We start from the raw sequence: 22,196 nt of genomic DNA, 5'->3' as shown, positions 1-22,196 counted from the left end.
GTTATGGATACCTAGAAATGTATCTAATTGCCAATGTTCTCTTTAATACTGCAGGTTGTTGTACAGTGCGATGTGAGATTTTTTTCTATTATCCAAATGAAGCCCAACAATATTAAAACTATTTTAATACTATAGTAATCTTTCAGGATTTCTTCTTCAAAGTCCTTGAAGGGCAGCTAGGGGGCACAATGGATACAGTGCCTGAAGTGAGGAAGATTCATCTTCGTGATTTCAAATTTGGTCTCAGACACTAGCTGGGTGACCCTGGGCAAAATCACTTAAGCCTGTTTGCCTCAGTTCCTCATGTGTAAAATGAGCCAGAAAAAGAAACGGAAAACCACTCCAATATCTTTGCCCCTCCTCCCCCAAAACCAAAAGGGATCAATGAAGAGTTGGACATGACTAAAATAACTAAACAACAACACTTCAAGGTATCATTTAGTAAATTACTGACACCCTAATAGTTGAAAGAAAAAACTCAAAGGGTCGACTCATTAGAAGATGGATAACTACTGGGAAAGAATAAGCATTTATTTGCTGTTGCTCAGCCATTGCAATTGTGTCTGACTGTGATCTCATTTAGTTTTTTTTTTGGCAAAGATAATAGATATTCTTCAGCTCATTTTACACATGAAAAAACTGAGGCAAACAAGGTTAAGTGACTTGCCCAGGGTCACAAAGGAGCAATGAAGCATCTATTACACACCTACTATTTGTCAGGCCCTGTGCTAAGTGCTCTACAAATCTTATCTCATTTGATTACTTTTCTGGGTAAGTACAACCAGAAAAGATAATGCTCACAAAGAACTAATGGAATAAGAAGAAGCAAGCTTAAAGCTAGGAAGAGAAATAGTTTACTAATATGTCTCTGACATATTCCCTATCACTTAGGAAAAGATGAATTTTGTACCATAATCACTTGTATCTGTCTCCTGAAATGAACCTTTAATTACATAGAAATTAATTTATGAGGATGAATATTTGAATGTTTATAGTTTTTTCATTACAGTAAATACAGTCATTATATACTGAGAGCAGCTTTGATTTTCATGAAGAGGAAAGGCCTTCAGAAACTTTAGAGGTTTAATCAGTTTCTCAGGTACCACAGCCTTTCAAAAAACCCAACTGTAACTTTTCTTTCGTTTGCTGGGAATGATTAAATTCAAGCAATGAATCCATTTCCTTAGTTGACTGATGACTATCAGACAATGTCTACAAATTCAAGTTAAGGGGGAGGGTGGCGTATGTACTCCGTATTTTTCTGAATAATCTGATCTATAATGTGACCAAGTTTTCCTAAAGTGTAAAGGAGTCGTCATACACTCATGAATTTGGTGGGTAACCGAACGTCCCGATTCCTACAACTCTGTTACCCGTCCACACTAATGCCGAGACTGCAGCTGCATTTCTTCTGCTTTCCTTTTAGTTCCCTTTTCCCCACCCTCACCTGTTGTCTTCTTCCATCTGCTAAACTCCCAGTTCTCCTCACATCATAGTTTCCCAGTCTATCTACTACCATTAACAGGGGAAAACAGAGAAACAGGGAGAGCAGAAGGGCCTGGCAGACACTGAGAGACATGGAGTTTTAGTTTTGCCCTGCCTGGTGGTGAAGAGCAGCCCTCACCATTCTCTGATTTATATAACGCGTGTATGTCCCTCCTCCACTTCCTACCTAGTCCCAGTAAAAGGCAAATTTTCTGAAGGCAAGGCTTATGCAATTCTTAACTTTTTAAGCTCAATCCTTAGGATTAAAATAGTGCAATATGGATAAAAAGAGCTTACTAGATTTTTTTGCAAAAAGAATGAGGAAATGAAAGTAATAACTGAAGCTAGAACTGGGAAACAAGCAGAATAGGGTGATACCTGCCATAAGCCCTAAAGAACAAACATTTTGTTTCTTTCTGTTTAAAACAGAATGAGTTAGCTGGTATATGTTCGAGGTATGGGTAGAAATATATTTTTTAGTTCCCCTGATGTTGAAATTGTGTTAACTTTAAAAACAACGAGTGGCATAAACGGGGAGGGGGAAAAAGGGGTTAGTGATTGCTATATAATTTCTGGCATCTTAAGAACATACATGGCTGGATAGGCAAATTTCATCTTTTTTTTATCATGATTCCTCTACCATGAAAAACAAACAAACCCCCCAAGATTTAATGAGCTCAAAAAATAATATAAATATTTATTTACAGATGAAAAACAAACGAAGGTAGCACTCAGGATCTAACAAATTTCTGGAAACTAAAGGTGATTCATCCAGTGTAGTTTTTATCCATATAGAGCAACTGGGAATTGGCAATCGGACATCACTTTCCAGGTGAGCTTGCCTTCACTGTCACTTCACATAGCAGCAAACATCTTACATGTCAGGCAGAGCAGAGTAGCTACATTCCTTCAGAATGCCTAAGACACTGAACTGTTCCATAATGTAACGAACACATCATTATATCGGAAAGAGTTTTCTATACTTGCCGTAAGCTGAATCACTGATGATGACTTTTACGTTGGCTGTTCCATTCTCAGGTATAACATCAACTTCCTGTACAGTTGCTTCTTTATAAAGCCAGCTGTAAGTAAAGATAACACTTTATGAAAATCATTCATCCATTGGATGCTATGGTTCAGTCTTTCTTGGAAGCATGTTTATGCCACCAACTTACATTTCACATTAAAAACCTCTACCTCAGGTTGGGGGTAGGGGAGAGATAGGGAGAAAATTTGTAACTCAAAATTTTGTGAAAATGAATGTTGAAAACTAAAAATAAATTATAAATAAAAAAACAAAAAAAAAACCCCTTCTACCTTGAAAAAGAGCCCTTTTCCCAGAATTCATATAGAAGAGGCGGTGTCTCAGACTTTTTTAGGAGGTGATGAATGAATGAAAAAACATTTAAGCATTTACTGTATGACAAGTACAGTGCTAAGCAATTTAAGAAAATACTTGTTGAGGCAGCTAGGTGGTGCAGTGAGTAGAGCACCAGCCCTAGAGTCAGGAGGACCTGAGTTCATATCTGACCTCAGACACTTAACATTTAACTAGCCATGTGACTTTGGGCAAGTCACTTAACTCCAACTGCCCCTCCAAAAAGCAAAAAAAAAAAAAGTACTTGTTGACTAAAGTCAATTGATGTTAAAGGCCTTTGAAAACAGAAAAGTTCTATGAATTAACATTATTAAATATTATATAAATGGTCTGGGAATCTTTTAAAAGTATTTAAAAAAAGAGTGGAAATACATATACCAGTTCATTTATTTATTAGATTTGTGGGATACTTTTCCTCTAAAAGCTGTCTCTAAGTTGTTTTCTCTTAAATGTGAGAAACTGTCATATGTTTAAGCTAGAAGTTGATCATCTATAAAATCTGTATTTAAAACATAAAGCTGGTTAAAAGTTGTAACTGTATACACTCAGGGAAAATAAGAAAAACGATCTTCTCCAAGATGGGTTAAATCAGAAGGTTTACATTGGGATTATCTTTCAATAAGGTTTAGAGGAAAAGTAACATACAAGCTCATCCTCTATGCAGTGATGAATTTTAATACATCTTGGGCAAAACTGGAGAGATGATCATTGTCCCTAAGACAAAAATAGACATTGTGAATTTGTTAGAAGGTAATGAATGAATGAAAAAAAATTTAAGCATTTACTGTATGACAAGTACAGTGCTAAGGTAAAGGGTCTTCATTTTATTCCAGCTCATACGTGTGTGCACCTGTACACGTGTGCATGCTGTGAAAGAAACCACAGAATTCCAAGATTTAGAATGGACCTTATAGGCCATCTACAGACTTCGATCCTTACCTGAATCAGAATCCCCTTTACAATAAATCCAGTAAGCCTTTGCCTGAAGAGTTCTAATGAGAGGGAACTCACTCCCTTAAATGCAGGCTGTTACATTTTGGACAGCTTTAAATATAGTTATTCTTTCCATTAAGCCTAAATTTGCTTATTTGGATCTTACCTATTCCACCTAAGTCCTAGACTCTGAGGTCCATCCTTCTAAATGACAGCCTTTTAATTGTTTATTTACACGTCTCTCTGTCTCTTCAGAGCATGCTTTTTTCTAGGCTAAATATTCCCAATTCTTTATAAGGCACACCTTGTTTTCCCTCTTTTGGACTCATATCCAGTTAAACTGTGGTTCCCAAAATGGAATACAATATGCCAGCTGTAGTGTAAGACACAACACAGTGGGCCTGTCACCCTCTTAGACCTGGCCACTATACATAGCCTTAGTGTAAGATTGCCTTAGCCCTCTGAACCCCTGCTCTATTGTCAATGACTGCCGTGTGTCCTAGGCTTTTTTTCCTTGTATTACTTACTTCTGCCTTCTGATACTCACGGTGACCTCGCTCCTCCTAAAGGATACTGAGCTCCCTAACCACTCTCTCCAGGACCAGACAGGCCCTCTCTCGTGTCCATTCTTTAATTCTGGAACAGGGAGAGGAGCAGGCATGCTTCTTGTGGCTCCTAAATCCTCCCTCTGTGGTCACTCAACAGCCAAACGAGTCCTTTGGCATTTACTCTATCTGGTTTAGGGGTCATGGACTCCTTCAGTGTGGTGAAGCCTATGGAGTCCTCAAGATAAAGTTTTTTGATTCCAAGCTGTTTTCTTTCCTTTCTCAAGCAGCTCAGTACCTAGTTCACAGGCAGACTTCTCTACTCCAATACCTGCCCCTCTTCTATCTGGGGAATGTTACAAGACATGCTGATGTTTTCTCAAGCACTCTGGCCTCCCACTTCCTCAGCCTCCTCAAGTCCCATGACCTGTATCTTCACTCCACCTCAACCATATAAAAGAAAGGCTAAACTCTTGATCTCACCATCACTCAGTAAGTGTTTTACTCCCATAATCAAGAACTCTGAAATTCCTCAATCTGGCCAGAACCTGCTATCTTTCTGTCTCTCCTTGTGCCTTACTCCTTTGGTTTCTCTCTTCCTCAGTGACATTACCTCTGCTCTGGCTTCACTTTATACCTTCCCAATCATGACCCTATAGTTAACCAGATCAAGGATAAACTGTTTCTACCCTGGAATCTTCTCTCTATTGCCAAAATCAAAGCCTGGAATGGCTCACCATCCCCTTCCACTTTTATTAACATGTTACTAAAGAACACAAGAAATCAGTTACAGAAATTCTAAGTCGAAAAAGTTATCAGTGTCCATCTAGTCCAACCCCTATTTGAAAAGGAGTCTCAGGGTAGCCAGGTAGCACAGCAAGTAAGAGCACCGGTCCCAGTGTCGGGATAACCTGGGGATCGAATGCGGGCTCAGACACTTAGCACCTACCCACAAACACCAGGCCGTGTAACCTTGAGCAAGTTACTTAACCCCAATTGCTTAGGGGCAGCCAGGTGGCTCAGCGAGTGAGAGCACCGGCCCCAGTGATGGGATAACCTGGGGATTGAATCCGGGCTCAGACACTTAGCACCCACCCAGAAACACCTGACCGTGTATCCTTGAGCAAGTTACTTAACCCCAGTTGCTTCAAAAAAAAAAAAAAAGGAGTCTCCAGTAAAACATAACTGAAGAGTCCCAAAAACCTATGTCCATTACCAATTTATCTCAACTAAATCCTCACAGGAGAAAGAGAATCGTTTTTCTTTCTTCCATAATTGACTCTCACACTCCTCACATTAATTGTTTGAAACTCTCTCCTCCAGTCTCTCACATCAGACCTCCCTCTTAGGAGAAAGAAAAGAGGCCATTTACTACAAGCTCCGTTTTCTATATTACATATCCTAAACTTTGCAACATCTTCTTCTATCCTTTCATCTTTTGCTCTAGTCATGGAGAAGAGCTTCGTCTTCTTATCAAGATCAAAGATGAATTCTACTTAGAGTCTTGATCCTATCCCTGCCCATGTCCTTTGGCAGCTTGTCCCATCAATCATTCCTCCCCTCTTCAACTTTCAATAGCCCCTATTTATTGGCTTCTTCCCTGTTGCCTACAAACATGCCCAATTTTCCTCTATCCTTAAAAAAATCCTTCAGCTGACCTATGGTTCCAGAGAGGTTCTAAGTCCTGGATCTCTCCGTCATTTCACAGCCAACATCCTATTAAAACGTGACTGTACTTGTTGCCTTTACTTCATGTCCTGACTCACATGTCTGCACTTTGCCCACTTTCCAACCCCATCACTTGGCTGAACTGTCTCTCCCTAAAGTTACCAAAACTCTAATGGCCTTTCATCAGTCCTGACTGCTTGCAACATTTGACACTATTGATCAGCTGCTTCTCCTGGGAACTTTGCTCCCTGAGTTTTAGTGACACTTTCTTTCTATTTCTTCTTTTATCTATCAGCATTTTTCACTTTTCTCGGCCAGATCCTCATCTACACCCCATCTCCTATGTGTGGGTATACCCGCAGATTCTGTCCTAGGCCCCCTTCTATCTTTGTGATTTCATCATTTCTCATGGTTTCAACTCTAAGTACAAGACCCCCAAATCAACAAATACAGCCTATACCTCTCTCTGAGCATCAACAACTCCTGATGGGACAGTCTCATCCAGACATCTCAGAGGCATGATAAATTCAACACACCCAAAAGATAACTTGTATTTCTCCCTAAACCCATCCCTCTTCATAACTCCCCCTTTTCTGCTGAAGGAACCACCTGAGAATAATCCTTGATTTCCTAGAGGTAGTTAAGTGTTGCACTGGACAGAGTGCCGTCAGGAAGACCTGAGCTCAAATGTGACCGCGGACACTTATTAGCTATGTGACCCTGTGAAAATCACGTAACCTCTGTTAGTTACTTAACCACTATTCACTTCCCTTAAATGTGAAATGGGGATCCTAATAACACCTCTATCCCAGGGCTCTTGTGAAGATCAAATGAGATAATTATAAAGCACGTGTGCCAGCTCCTGGCACACTCTAAGTGCTTCAGAGATGTCAGCTACTATTATTTTGCCCTTGCTCCCCTACATCCAACTAATGAGATCTTCTCGATGCTGCTTTCACAATATTTGTCCTTCTTTTCACTCACATGGCCATCCCTGTGGCTCATCATCTTTCTTGTGGCATCACACAACTTTTTTACGTCCTACTTAGTCACCTGGCTCTTTTCCCTCCACTCCACCCTCCATAAAGCTGCCAAAATGATAGTCCTAAAGCACGGGTCTGACCATGTCACTCTCTTGCTAAGAAATTTCAGTGGCTCCCTATTGCTTCCAGGTAGAAATATAAAAATGCCTTGTTTTGCTTTTAAAGTCATACACAATTTGGCTCCAGCCTACTTTTCTCAGTTTACTGCAAGTTTGCCTGCTGGTATGCCGCTGTTGCGGCCGCCCTGGGGCCATCCTCTTGATTGGTCAGTTTCTTCTATCTAGCCGGCCTTGGACCTGACCATGCTACATTAACCTAGCCATGTTCCTGCTATGCCTCTTCACGTGAACCTCCTTGTTCTGGGAACAGTAATCAAAAAATAACAGTATCACTCCAGGAAAGGGCATGCCTATCATTTGCCCTATGACTCCACTCACCATCCCTGTGACCTCGTACACTTCCTGGCCATAAAGAAAATGTGTTCCTAGAAGACGAAGACTATCTTGGTTTTTGAATTTATGTCTCCAGTACTTAACACATTTCCAGGCACAGAGTAAGCACTTAATGTTTTTCATTCACTGCCTTCAGTCAAACTGGCTTATCTGTTGCTCCTCATATACAGCATTCCATATCCCAACTCCATGTCTGCACTGGCTATTCCCATGCCTCCCTTCTACCTTGTATCGCCCCATGTTTCCTTTAAGGCTTGCTTCAAGTGCTATCTCTTGTGCTGCCCTATCCTTTTCTCCCCTGGTTGTGAGCCCCCCCCCCTTTGTATATGTTTTGTATTTATTTATCTCTCTTCATAGTTTTCTCTTCAATAGAAGAGAAGCTAATAGAGGATAAGGCCTGTTTTATTTTTGTCTTTGCATCCCTATTATTGCCTGCCATTTAGTAGGCTCTACATAAATGCTTTTTAAATGATTTAACTGACTTCCACAACACACTCCTGACATACTGAGCTTGCAGTCTTCTAAAACCTCCATATCTTCTTCATCTAGCTATACCTGCCCCATCTCGTGCTTATGAAATTGGTATTCTGAACTCAAATGTAAGACTTTATGTTTATCTCCAATAAAATTCATCTGACTAGATGCAGTCCAGTGCTCTAGCCTGTGAAGATCTTTTTAAACACTGTTTGTCACTCAAGTTCTCTGTCATCTCTTAAGAGTGAGAAGCATAACATCTAGGCCTTTATCCAAGTTACTGATAAACCTGTTAAAGGGCACAGAGCCAAGCTCAGATCAGTGCTGGGGCACTCTACTGGAGACCTCTTTCCCAGAGGATGCTGAATAACGAATGGTTACTCTTGGGTCCATCCAACCCACTTTCCAGTTCTGCACTTGCCTGGCAACCTTTCACCTTCTCGGCTAATATTAAGGTACTTTCCATTTGAACACGATAATTAGCTGGTGTTCTGAAGTCTTGTCCTTCTAAATGACCTCTTGTTAAATTTGTATGTAAATGAATAACTTTGTTATTTTCCCCCAAGATTGGGCCCGGGGCTATTACCCTTTATCCAGTTACACTTCCAGTCAGCCCTTCATTGCAAACTTTCTATTGCCTTAGTATTTCCCATCCCAGATATTATCTTTAATGCCATGTCCATATGCCAGATTACTCTGCAGGGTTTTGAGCTGTTGCTCGAGTTATGTTATGGTATCTGCACTAGATTTCTTCCAGAATATAACTTTCAGATATCAAAACTGAATTTGCTTCAGAGACATAAGGAGCTCCCCTTTGCCTGCAGGAAAATGCAAAATCTGATTATAAAGCTTTTTAAGCAGTTGTTTATCTTGGGTTTTTAATCAAGTTTTTTCTTCAAAAGTCATATTTTTGAGTCAATCCAGGGCTGACTCAATGTAGCAATTACTTTTCATTCTCTCAGTCAACATTGGTTGGCTCTCTGTTTACCTTAGCTGAGCTCCTTCCAGCTTAATTTTAAGAGTGAGAACCTTTTTTCCAGTTGCTTTCAAAACTGCACTTTCTATTTCTGCTTTCAGTTTCTCCAATCCATGCCCAAGAAGGGCAGAAATGGTTATAGCATTTGGTTCTGTAGGTTCATACCTGGATAACACAGAAGAAAATTAGCAAACATTATTAAAGCTGTATGAAGAAGCAACGAAGCTAGAGTAATCAACTAATAAACAATACATGTGGAGAGAGTGAGCCTGTAGGTTAGCCTGGGGAACTGAAATGCGCAGTGCCAGGCTCCTTGTCAGCTGCAATTCTAAAGACCTGTAATTCTTTAACACCTCAGGAGTCAAAGAGCCTGGTTTACATGACTAAAATAAATGAACTAATCCATGGGAGGCCTATTATAGATACAAGACAGTACTTATGATCATTAGAGCTTTCTTTTAATGTAAGTAAGAAAATCAACTGTATGGAAGAACTGAAGATGAGAAAGTTTCAAGAAAATAGGAGGGATGCTAAATAGTCTTCCAAGAAAAATTTCAGCAAGAAGAGAAGGGTGTGAAAAAAATAAGTTTAAAACACTGTATTTTTCTTCTTACCGTTCTACTAAATCCACCTTGTTGTGAACTTCTATAACTGAATCTAGTAAGTGGTTCGGCAGATTCAGATTCCTTAGAGCAGTCAAAACGCTTGCTTTCTGGAGGTCAGTCTCAGGGTGACTGATGTCCCTTACATGGATTATTACGTCCTACAAAACACATACGGAGAATATGGTTACATAATGAAGACAGTTTCTGTAATCAGTCTACAAGACCAACAAAACAGACATTTGGTAACGTATTTCTCTATTAATAAAGGATCATTTCTGAGTCTCAAAAGGTCACAATGATTAGACTGCACTTTGAATATACATACCGTGTTTCCCCGATAACAAGACATTATTTTTTTTGTACAGAAAAACACCAGAGGGCTTATTTTCAGGGGAGGGCTTATTTTAATGAACATTGACAGCAAATTTAATAAACAGGTAAATGTGAACAAAAAAATGTACCTTCATTCAATAAGCAAATCACTGGGGAAGAACAGGATGACACGCTCACTGCTGCAGCTCTGATTGGATGCAGCTCAGAGCGCGGCATGTGTTTCAAGGGGGGGGACGGTGCATACAAAGGGTACCGTAATGTAGCATGTAGCGCAGGGGATCGCCTTCACTACAGTAGCAATCTCAATAGGGCTTATTTTCAGGGGAGGTCTTATTTTAGAGGAATCTTACACAGTAAGGGGAGGACTTATTTTCGGGATAGGTCTTATTATCGGGGAAACACGGTAGGACTAAAAGGGATTTAAAGCCGTCATATAGTTTGTCCCTTATCCTCTCAGGCAAGCCTGAATCAAAAAAGTTACTTGTAAAACAGTCAGAACTGTCCTTCCTTTAATGGATAGGGGGTAATATGGGTATGTAATATTCTATATACTGCTAGACAAGGTTCTGTGTTGAGTAGTTTACTCAACTGCTTTTTTTCCTCCTTTTTTAATCTTTGTTAAAGGAGATGGCTTTCTGAGTAAGGAAGGAAAGGAGTAATATACTTGGGAATTAGGCAGGCAGGTGATATGATAGATAGTGCTGGGCCTGGAGTCAGGAAGACTTGAGTTCAAATATGGCCTCCAACAATTACTAGCTGTGTGACCTTGGAAAAGTCACTTAATTTCTATTTGCCTGTTTCTTCGACCATAAAATAGGGGTGGCTAACAGCACCTATCTGTAAGTGTTGTTGTGAGGCTCATATGAGATCATGTTTGTAAAGCACCTAGCATATTATGTGGCACATAAAAGGTACAGTAAATACTATTTATTATTATTAAATTATATAAAAAACAGATATGAAAATAAAATAAATAAAAGTCAGAGGTGGTACAACTTCTGATAGACTTAGAAGAGCACACAGAACAAAAGCATTTTTTTGGGGCATGTTGGCTTTGTTCGTTAAATCATTAATCTTGTTAAATATCTGGGGTTTTAGATTTTACTCCTGGTTTTTATTTCTTTGATGTTTTTCGTTAACTAAGGTTGTGTGATTTTTAAAGTTATTTATTCATTCACATCTTAACAAAAATAACCTTTAGAACCCTTTATTACTGACAATTTGATGGCTATTCCTGGAATTCACTTAGAATCAGAAGTGCCTACAATGTGCTGGTACCACGCTAAGCTTTTTACCAACATTATCTCCTCTGACCCTCACAACAACCCCGTTAAGTGGGTGCTATTATTACCTCCATTTTACAGATGAGGAACATGAGGCAAGTTAAATAACTCACCCAGGGTCATACAGCTAGTAAGTGCCTGAGGCTGGATTTGAACTCAGGTCTTCTTGACTTCAGGCCTAGTGTTTGATCCACTGAATTACCTAGCTGCTGGAGAGAAAAATGCTTACAAAAATGAATAATTTAAAAAAAAAATAGGAAGAAAGATCTTCATTGCTTGGCAACCTTTATAATAGTAACCTACTGAGTAAGCTACATCTTCCAGAGTAGCTGAAAATGATTCGATGAGATCATGAGGAAGCTGGGAGAGGAATCCAATGGTGTCTACATAAACAACCGTCATACGGGAAGGCAAAGATCCAGAATGGGCTGTAATATCCAGAGTGGCAAATAACTGATCACGTGGCTGAATTGCTGCATCCCCAGTCAGAGCTTTGATTAAAGTGGTTTTTCCTAAAAGAGCAGTCAAAATAAAATACACTTAATAAAAAATTTTAACCCTTTAGTTAAAATTATAATTTTATTGGGGGTGGCTAGGTGGAGCAGTGAGTAAAGTGCTGGCCCCAGAGTCAGGAGTACCAGAGTTCGCTTCTGGCCTCAGATACTTAACACCCACAGAAAAAAATCTAGCCGTGCAACCTTGGGCAAGTTACTTAACCCCACTTGCCCTCCAAAAAAGGCAAAAAAAAAATTATAATTTTATAAACTATGTTTATAATTTTGTGTATCTGGGATAGACAACATAGATGGGCACTGAGATGGGTCCAAAGTTGAACAGAAGGATAAGAATAGGTTGAATTGTCTTGAATAGAAAAGCTTTTTTTTTTTTATTGACGTCAATATTCCCATGGAAAAAGTTTCTATTTTTCAATAGAAAAATTCTACCCATCTTGCTAGAATTTAAAATGAGTATCACAAAAAGAGCAATGGAGAGGTATACGATGAGTGTGAGGTGGTTAAAACATATATCCACTGATGAAGTTTGAAAAACAGGAGTAAAAGACCTCATCGAGGAATTGTATGACAGAGGGAGAAGATGGGCTGGTCATGTGAAGAGTGAGGGATGCCAGGCAGACAGTTGGACTGGTCAAGCGGCACCCTTGAAATGTTAGGAAAACTCAAGGAAGTCCTCCACTACATTGGGAGGCAAAATTATGGGAGGACAAGGACACAGGCTGGGTAGGTATGGTCAATTTGTGACCCAAATCTTGTGGGGGAATTCTTTTTTTTTTTTAAGCAATTGGGGTTAAGTAACTTGCTCAAGGTTATACGGCCAGGTGTTTCTGGGTGGGTGCTAAGTGTCTGAGCCCGGATTCGATCCCAGGTCATCCTGACTCTGGGGCCAGGGCTCTTACTCGCTGCGCCACCTGGCCACCCCTGGGGGAATTCTTGAATTGAGGAGATCATATATCCATTTGGGAACCTGAGTAATTATCTTTCACCTTTTTTGAGTCCAGACCTGTGATTTCATTGGCATAGTGAGCAAGCTGCCTTTACCAATGCAGATTAGCAACTGCTTTACAATTTAAAGTGTTAGAGCGTCACTGGCGACGGCAAGAGGTTAATTACTTGCTCAGAGCACCCAGCCAGTGTGTGACAGAGACAGACATCTTGAACCCAGTTTTTCTGACTTGCCTCTCTTCCATAAACCAATTTAAGGCATCCCTCACCCTCAGGTGCGTAACCTTGGGTAAATGACAACCCTTCCCTGGGTTCCAGTTTCTTCCTCTGAAAAATGAGGGGTCTGAACTTCATAATCTTTAGGGTCCCTTTTGGCTCTATAGTTTTATTCTCCCAACATACTGAAATATCATTCTTGAAAGAATAAAATAAATTACAGTATTGTGTATCTCTGCATAAGGCACTGGGGAGAACTAAGCAACTATTTTTACCACAAGTTTACAAACTGAATCGACAAAGTCATACAAATAGGGGCACTTTACATTAAAAGACAACGATATTTTATATAACTGGGGAAGTGCATAGTGAATGGCAAACGAGATGAAATCATGGCAGCCTGTTCAGATGGGAAGGGTGGGGAGTGATAACAAAAGGCTCCATGGTTAGATTTTTGGAACCTTTGACTGCCGATACTCTCTGAATAATTTTCAGTTACTGTGAAATTACAGGCTTAATTTCTGGCTCATAGATGGAGAGAAATTATTGACAAATATTAATTACTTGATATTTTTTATCTGAAGTAAGCCAAATCAAATTGTTTAAAATGTACAGAAGATGGAAGTATGGTCAGGTCACAAAAGGCTAATAAAAGAATGTGGTGGGAATGCCGGCTCTCAGAATGAACTGAGGCTGGTAAAGGATGCTAAGGACAGGAAGTTAAGGATAATAAAAAGTTGTTGCTGTTTTTTAGAAAGTTAAACTGGAAAAAAAAAGGCAGTTCACAGAAGAGCTGGGACCCTTACTTGGGAAGGATGGGACAACAGAGAGAAGATAGAGAGATGCGACTCTTCCTTTTTTGTTTTTTCTGCAAAGGAGGATAACCTTTACGCTGGCAATGAGAGAACAAAAATGACTTACTGGAGGTGATCCCCAGATACGTAAGGACAGAGTAAACGGTGCCCTCGAGGGATTCCAGCCCCCTTGCTGAGATGAACACTACATGCCTGCGCCCCGAAAGTCCAGGCAGATGCTAAGCTGGAGTTAGAAAGACCTGCATTAGGTTCTGCCTCGACACTTTCAGTCTGTGGCCACAGGATATTTGTTGAACTTCTGTGTTGTAATTTCTTCATTTGCAAGATGAGGGCATGAAGGCCTCTAAGGCCCCTTCTAGCTCTAAATCTGTAATTTTGTTATTGTTTTTCTTCCTTCATTTTAATACAAGCAAGCATCGAGCCCCATCTTTACTGAGGGTACACTTAACTACGCCTCCAAAACACAGATGAGACAGAAATTTAGTCCTATAAATTACTCTTCATTCGCGACATGCAGAACATTAATTACAGAGGCTTTACATAAATGTTAAGAACAGAAGAGTTAATCTTAAAAAAGACCGCAAAATATTATTAATTCAGAACATAAAAGTCCTCCTAGTAAATGTTCTACTTAAATATTTGTAACAATCCTAGGATTTCCAATCAGAAAATATTTACAAGAGGTATCCAGAAGTGTCTATTAAAATGATAGACAAATACTAAATAGGTGGTTAAGTGATATTCTTATTATGAATCTGTGATCAATAAGTACGCTTGCTAAGTGTTTTAAACAATTTCACTTCTATTTCAATGCCAGGTCAAATCTGAGAAATGAAGATCCATCCGCGAGGTGGTGGCTCTCGTCTATATAGAATTTGGTCTATATAGAATCCCGTTCAGGAGTTTATTTTGAGTTTTTTTCTTTATAGCAAAATATGTGCTGGCCCTCAACAAATATTAATTAATCTGCTAATGTTTTTACATAGAATATCCTAAAGCTTTTCTAAGGAAGCATTAAAAAACACCTTAGGGGCGGCTGACTAGGTGGCGCAGAGAATAGAGCACCGGCCCTGGAGTCAGGAGGACCTGAGTTCAAATCCAGCCTCAGACACTTGACACACTTACTATCCTTGTGACCTTGGGCAAGTCACTTAACCCCAATTACCCTGCCCCCCCCCCCCCCCACCAAAAAGCAAAAACAAAAACCCAAACCACTTTAAAGACAAATAAAAAACTCTACACATATTAGACTTTCTCCTTACCACAATTTGTGTATCCCATTACAGAAATAATGGGAAGTTCACGCTTCTTCCGTTGACTTCTGAGAAGATGTCTTCTCTTCCTAAGTTTCTCCAGGGCCTTCTTAATTTTAATTTCTTTCTCTTTTAAGATACGTTGCTGTAGTTGCATGAATGTTTCTCCTAAAAACCCAGTTTGGTTTTGTTTTTATAGTAAGAATAGCATAAAAATAGAAAAAAAAGGTTTTATTAAAGGTCTTCATAAGGGAAAGAAATATAAAATCAGTATATCCCTTTTCAACACTATTAATTCACAGTAACTAAGTGTAGCAGCAAGCACCCTAGCGTCCCCAGGGTGGCTGCCAATATAGGTTCTTGGATCTGCTTTGTTAAAGCAAAGCAACTCAAAATGGGTTAACAGTCTTGCTTTAATCAGTCAAATATGTATCATTAACCTAGTTCAGGGGAAAAAGGTCAGCACCCCGAACTTCGGAGTATACAGACAGAATTAAAAAGACAGAGAAACAGATCAAGTAGACAGTTTCCAAACTGTCCAACCATTACATCCATACCAAATCAACATCTGGGTTTCAACATCTGGGTTTTCAAAGCTGGGGGGCTCTCAACAATGGCTTCCCAGAGTTTCATCTGATCAAATCACAGAACGCTTCTCAAAGTGAGCCCCAAAACAAAGCTACACATCAGGGCTTATATAGCCTTCTTCTGGCTCAGAGAATGTAACAACCTTATTGACTCACCGGCCAATCAAGAAGTATCTACTGAAAAACAAGCCTCCCACCCCAGGCTCCAGGTGCACTTTAGCCTAGGGGCAGGGAAGATCTTAAAAATTTACATTCCCATTACACTAAGTTATTGACTGTTTTTTCTTATGTAACCTCTATACCTTTCTGCTCTAAAAGAGGTTGAAAAAAGGTCACCCACGACTCAAAGCAGTATTTTTATTGCAATGCATATGCTAGGTATTTTGACAAAACTGTACTTTTTTAGTGAGTGATGTGGATAGGGAGACAGAAGAGATGGCATAATTCTGAATTATTTTTTAAAATTCTGAATGTCCTAAACCCACAATGTTACGATGTGAGGGATGTTCCCAATACATTTTCTTGTACAGTGACTTTAAACACTTTTGCTATTGGCTTCATTTGTGCCCACATACAGACTACAGTATTGTGCTTTACCTGATCCCATGAGACAACGAGAGCCACCACCTCGCGGATCTTCATTTCTCAGATTTGACCTGGCATTGAAATAGAAGTGAAATTGTTTAAAAACACTTAGCAAGCGTACTTATTGATCACAGATTCATAATAAGAAGCATAAAAATTACAGTCAAAGGTAGAATAAAAATCTAAATATGAAAGCAACAAAACGGAAGTAAATGTCGCCGCTTAAACATGTTTCTAAACATAAAAAAATTAATAATCCACAAACATTATCTTGAGCAAACTGCCACAAACAGATAGGAAATGACTTGTTATTGATGGCAGTTTTAATCTGTATACTGTCAGACTATCAGCTTGTTAGGGCAAAGATTAAAATTAGTATAAAGCTAGAAGAATCAGTGAGAAAAAGTGATGGCATGTAGTTGAAATAACTAAATCCTGATCTATCTAAATAAATTATCAATAATGAAAGATTTTTAATGTACAATAGAAATGACACTGATACTGTTTATAACAATTTTATATAGCAGCTAAAAAAATCATAAATCAATTGTCATAACAAGGAGACCAAAAGAGTCTAAAAAGCATTTTTCTTTTTTAAAGCATTTGGGGTGAAGTAACTTGCCCAAGGTTACACAGCCAGTTTTTTGTGTGTGTGTGTGTGGGTGTTAAGTATCTGGAGCCGGAAGTGATCCTGGGTTCTCCCGACTCCGGGGCTGGCGCTCTTACTCACTGCGCCACCTAGCCTCCCCTAAAAAGCATTTTTCTTCTCAAACACTTGACTTGCTTGGCTAGTAAAGACAGAGTGCCTGAAATGCCAATTCAATACCTGTAGCAGCCGCTATGAATATGCATATGTATTTCCAGGGTGGATTTGCAAAATATAATAAACTCTCTTCCTCAACGGCAAAACCAAAATATTTATTTGGAACATCACCATTACAAAACCAGGAGGTAACATTTAACAAGGTGGCCATCACTGACATGGAAGGACATGTTAGTGTCCTTAAGCCTTCTTTCTGTCAGGCCTCCCCACAACCAGTTCCTCCCTCTGCCTCTCCTGCTCTGTTTCCGTCTCCCTCTCTGCTCCAAACTCCTCCCACACTGGGCTCCGCGTGACTCAGGCTTTATTACAGGAGCACAAAGCAGGTCACATCGGCCTATGAATGGGAAGGGAAGATCTTCCTATTCCACTAACATCACAGCGCCAAAGGTACTTTCGACTTAGAATATAAAATTTTTGGTAAAACCTTTAAGAAACTCTTCAAAGAAATATTATTAATGAACAAAACTGTGTCATGAAACAGAGAGAAGCAATGGCAGATAAAACTCAGTTAAAGAAGGCTAGCTTGATGAGAGACCTAATGAGGCAAAGACATCTTGAAGGTATTTAAAAATGAAAGTGGAAACAAACACACAATGGAAAAGATCTTCAAAGATTTTTAAAAAATAAACTAACTTCACTATTAAAGACAGTAGAAACTACACTTGGATTCTAAAACTATAGTCTCAGACATACTTAAAGAGGTAAAAATGGCACTAAATAGAACAAAGAGGGGAATTGCAGCCTGTAGATATATGTGTAAATTACATAGATGGATAGATAGATAGGGAGAGAGAAGATTCATGTTAGAATTAGTTAGCTTACAACTTTAAAGGCTCTCTTCCCATGTCTCTCATTCATACATCAAAATCATTCAAGATTCTTTGAAAGATATACCAATAGAGAAACCCTTGTTCAATGACCCATCAGATGAAACATAAAAAAGTTGAGAAAGTCCCTGCTCTCAAGGCGTTCACACTAATTGGTTTGATATATATATATGTATATAACTTTAGTATAGTTGCAGAGTTGCTTTAAAGGCCCAGAAATTGAAGAGTATGGTTCTAGGGCAGACAACATGGTCCAGAGGTCCTTAAAGTCCTAAGGTTATGGCTCTGAGACATTAGAACACAACCATCTCTGAAGAACTGAAAACGAATTTCACATAGAGGATAATAGGTTTGTGGTGACAGTGAGTAGGCCACCTCATATAACAAATAAGAAATCTTGAAGAACAGGAATAACAGATGTCGTTAGGAAAATATAAGATAGAATAAGAGAGACTGGTTCACATGGTGAGGGCAAGGGATACCAGATGGACTACTTAAGAGATCCTCGGATGTCTTTGTTGTGTCAGGAAAACAGTAAGGAAAACCCCCAACATGTTGGGTGGATTCCCTTGTGGTGAACTTATGGGAAGACATGGACGAGACTTGCACAGTATGGAAGGAATATCCAAATCAATGTTATCTCAGATCCACCTGAACATCTGAGTAATGTAAAAGCACTTAAAAAGGCATTCTCAATCAGAAGATTTATAGCAAATTTTTGTCCATAAAAAACTGTGTTAAGATGCTAACCTGGCTGGATAACTGCCATTGCTTTTCTTTAATACTTTTTTTTTTTTAAGCAACTGGGGTTAAGTAACTTGGTCAAGGTTACACGGCCAGTTATTTCTGGGTGTGGTGGTAAGCATCTGAGCCTGGATTAGATTCCAGGTCATCCTGACTCTGGGGCCGGTGCTCTTACTCACTGTGGTACCTGGCTGTCCCTCTTTAATACTTTAATTCTTTAAGGATCTGTCATTTTGTTTGTATGGGTCTTTCCACCACAGATAAAGGCTAAAACTATCCTTTAATGGGCAGTCTCTATGAGTTGCAGTGGCTGAAATATTCATTATCCTTCTATCAACCTGGTAATAAGCTTCTCTGAACATGGTGAGGCTGTTCCTCAGATGCACACATATGGTCTGCACCAGGACAATGCTTAACAGCTTTCCACCTTGGTAGGGCCTTCCTTGCCAGAACTTGTGTTCTGCAGGTTTAGCTTCTGAAAACCAAGATGACCACCTGCAAAATGAGGCATTGGCATGGATATCTATTATTAATATGAGTTTTAGTGAGAATATAATGATTCAAATTTTTAAAAATAGCACAAAAATTTCAAAGCAGAGAATGAGAAACTCTCTCAGGATGAATATTTTAATTTGTAAAAAGATGGTGCATTTTCACTTGGTTTTGCTTAGGGTAGATGGGAGTGAGAACATGATAAAGGTTCTGCTTAGAGGGGTATTGTGTGGAAGTACCTGAGAAGCGGAATTTCAGCCAAAGCGATCTGAAGTTTAGCTTCCTTAGTCATAGCATTGCAGCGGAAAATATGAAGAACGATTGTGAATCGGTCAAACACCTCTACTCCCCAGGCATTTTCAAGTTCTTTCTTTAAAGAGCAAACAAACAAGACCAAAAAACACAAAGACATGAAAAACAAGAGACAGGTAGCAGGATATAAATATATATCATATAGCCAAAAAGGCTACTAAATTCTTACTGAATACAGATGGAGAAAATAGAACTATTACCTAAGATTACCCAACCCCCTGGGGCAACAGGTAATGGCAGTTAAACGAAATGTAAGATTACCCATTACAATCAAAAATGATCTGTTTCCCATATATATGGGTCATCACTAGCCATACTGTAATCTAGAGAGCCCTCAATATATAGAATTATAGAAAAGTGGTACCTTCTTGATCTAAAGAGCTGAGAGAGTTATACAATTAATATTGAGGATAACACATTGAGCTAGATCTTCTAAAAGCATAATTTTCCTTTTTCTTCACATCTTTTAACAGGTTTTTAATTTATTCCATGTTTTACTGCAAGTCATCTATCTAAATGAACAAAAAATTATCATACCTTTGTCAACGGACTCATTTTTTCTACATTGAGGAAGACAGAAGTTATTTGTGGTGATCCTCTAATTTTTTCTAAGGAAAAGAGAAAATCAAATGAAATTTCACAGTACTTGTAGTCTGTGGTTAGAGTGCATTATAGAAAGGATCTCATTCTAGCCCTTTGGAAACTTACTTTCTTAATATATAAATCATAATGTCAACAAATTGCCACAGCATCTAAGTGAAAACAAGATAAAGTAATGAAATGGTCACAATTAGCATAACTATGTAATTACATATTTTCTATGTAATTATGTAATATTACAATATCACATAAATATGTAACGCTTTATGGTTTACAAAGTGCTTTATACACATTGTGACATCTGATTCCCACAACAATCTTGTATTCGAGTACCTCATTTTTGGGGGGAGGTCAGTAAATGAAGTTTCAGACAGGTTAAGTGACTAGTAGCTCAAATCCACACCTTCTGATTTCAAAGCCAGTGCCTCTTCTGCCACAGGACAACTGCTTAGTATAGAAAAGTTTGTAAGAGAAAGTGAACTTAAAGTTGGGAGGGCTGGGAAATAAATGTTGTTCTAAAGCTGGGAGGAGAGTATGCCAAATCAGGTTAGATAGAGGAAAATGACATCTGTCCTGAGCAGAGAAAGAGGGCACTGAGAAGAAGAGAGGAAGATTCAACAGACTGGTGTGGATTCTTAAACTTGTTACGGTAAGCTAGTCGTGGGCTGGAAATTTCTGATTGATTCCCAAAAGTTATTTCTGCTACAAAGGTATGACTTAAAGAGGTTAAAACTTCAGACAGTTTTGGCTGAAATTCTATTTTGCACATACACCCTCAAAGTATTAAAATACACTAGGCATTTAATCGAGAGACACGAAGCAAATCTTTGCTACGAATTTGCAGTGGCAGTTCCAAGGCTTCTATTTTTAACTCCGACTGAAGCAGGCTGTATATAGGACATAACCGCGCATCCCATTCACATTTACTTGCGCTGACACGGTGAATTCAGTTCTCTGGAGCTGGCTTGTAACACAGTAACAATCAAGAATCATTTCTGACCTTTCACCCAGCAGCGGGCTGGAAGCCCGTCAGCCCCAGCGCTCCCTCACCCACTCACCCGTCAGAAGCTCCAAGTTCCCTTTGCCAAACACCAGCTTCTTGTCCGGGGCTTTGGTGGCCACGACCATCGTCTCCTCCACGGACCAGCACATCAGGGTGTGCACCAGGGCTCTTGCCTCGGCCACCTGGAGCTCGGCTTTGTGCAGAAACCAAGCTTCCATTAGACAGCGACCCGGCGGAGCCCGGCACGGGCCGCCGTCCCCACGGAGGTTTTGTTTCAGAAAGAGGCGCCTCTTACGTGCAGATCTCTACCTGGGGGCTTTCTCGGTAGTCTCACCTTCCACTTCAATCAGCCTTCACTTTGGAATAGCAGTTGGATTGATGGAGATAACTTAAAAGGAGCCCCAAGGGGGAGGGGGCGGGCAGGCCCTGCCAGGGGCGGGGTGGCCTCTTTTCCGTCTTGGCTTTTCATTCGCAGGGATGGGGATCGCTCCGCGGGGGCACATTTATAAACAGGACATTTTCTGGGAAACAGAACTTTCCCCCGGGGGCTTCAATATTTCTGGTGGTTTTATGGGGGTGGGAGGACGGGAAAGCGACTGAGAGACTATAAATCCTAACTAAAGGACTCCACCCAGGCCCCCGGCTTCTGGCCCGGCCCACCGAAGCCCCGCCCCCAGCCACAAGCCCCGCCCCCAGGCCTGCCACTCACCTCGGGTCAAGGTCTGTTTCTTAGCTCCCCATTTGACATCCGGGTGAAGCAAAAATACACGCTGGGCCCCTTGCGGCAGCAAAGGCTCCCGCGGCAGCAGCAGCTCTTCATCCTCCTCCTCCTCCTCCTCCTCTCCTGCTTCCTCCTCTTCCTCGTCTTCCTCTTTCCGGCCTCTCCCGGCAGTCGCTCCTCCCCCAGACCCAGTAAGCGACTTGCCCTGGCCCAGGTTGTGGCCGCCAAAGGTGGAGAGCGCGCGGACACGGCGATCCCGGGGGCCTGGCGCAAAGCCCTCACGGAAGCTGCAGGCCGCACGGACCAGCGGTAGCCCGCGGCGGACGGCGGCCCGGAGGGTCCACATCACGCAGCTTCGCTCTCGTCAGCCACTCCGCCGCCGTTCACGCCGGAAACGGGGACCGCTAGTCCTCATTCTCAGGCTACCCCTCCCGGAAACAAAAACCATGAACCGTGCGTTCCGGTGGCCGGCGGGAGATCCCCCCCCCCCGCTGGGGATAAATCCTTCAGCCTGGGGGCCCCAGATGGCCTGTGAAAGAGGCGGAGCTAGAACTCCGGACCGGGCCAGCGCGATGAGTAGGCG

General features: G+C 40.5%; 1 protein-coding gene across 1 annotated transcript; it reads right to left on the bottom strand.

Moving 5' to 3' along the window:
• Positions 1-2,152: 2,152 nt before the first annotated feature.
• Positions 2,153-22,172, bottom strand: GTPBP6 (GTP binding protein 6 (putative)). Its single transcript, XM_069072911.1, has 10 exons — positions 21,602-22,172; positions 20,948-21,085; positions 19,827-19,897; positions 19,217-19,347; positions 16,104-16,162; positions 14,929-15,087; positions 11,479-11,687; positions 9,569-9,717; positions 8,967-9,119; positions 2,153-2,567 (listed from the first exon to the last, which is right to left on the bottom strand). The coding sequence occupies exons 1-10, from the start codon at positions 21,957-21,959 to the stop codon at positions 2,444-2,446; spliced, it is 1,551 nt and encodes a 516-aa protein (XP_068929012.1). The 5' UTR covers positions 21,960-22,172; the 3' UTR covers positions 2,153-2,443.
• Positions 22,173-22,196: the final 24 nt, after the last annotated feature.

Source organism: Petaurus breviceps, unplaced genomic scaffold (assembly GCF_028583685.1).
Source record: "Petaurus breviceps papuanus isolate PSGF00001 unplaced genomic scaffold, PetGlider_PUasm1.0 90849, whole genome shotgun sequence".
Lineage (NCBI taxonomy): Eukaryota > Metazoa > Chordata > Mammalia > Diprotodontia > Petauridae > Petaurus > Petaurus breviceps.
Note: the sequence above shows the minus strand (reverse complement) of the source record. Positions and strands in the feature narration are given on the sequence as shown.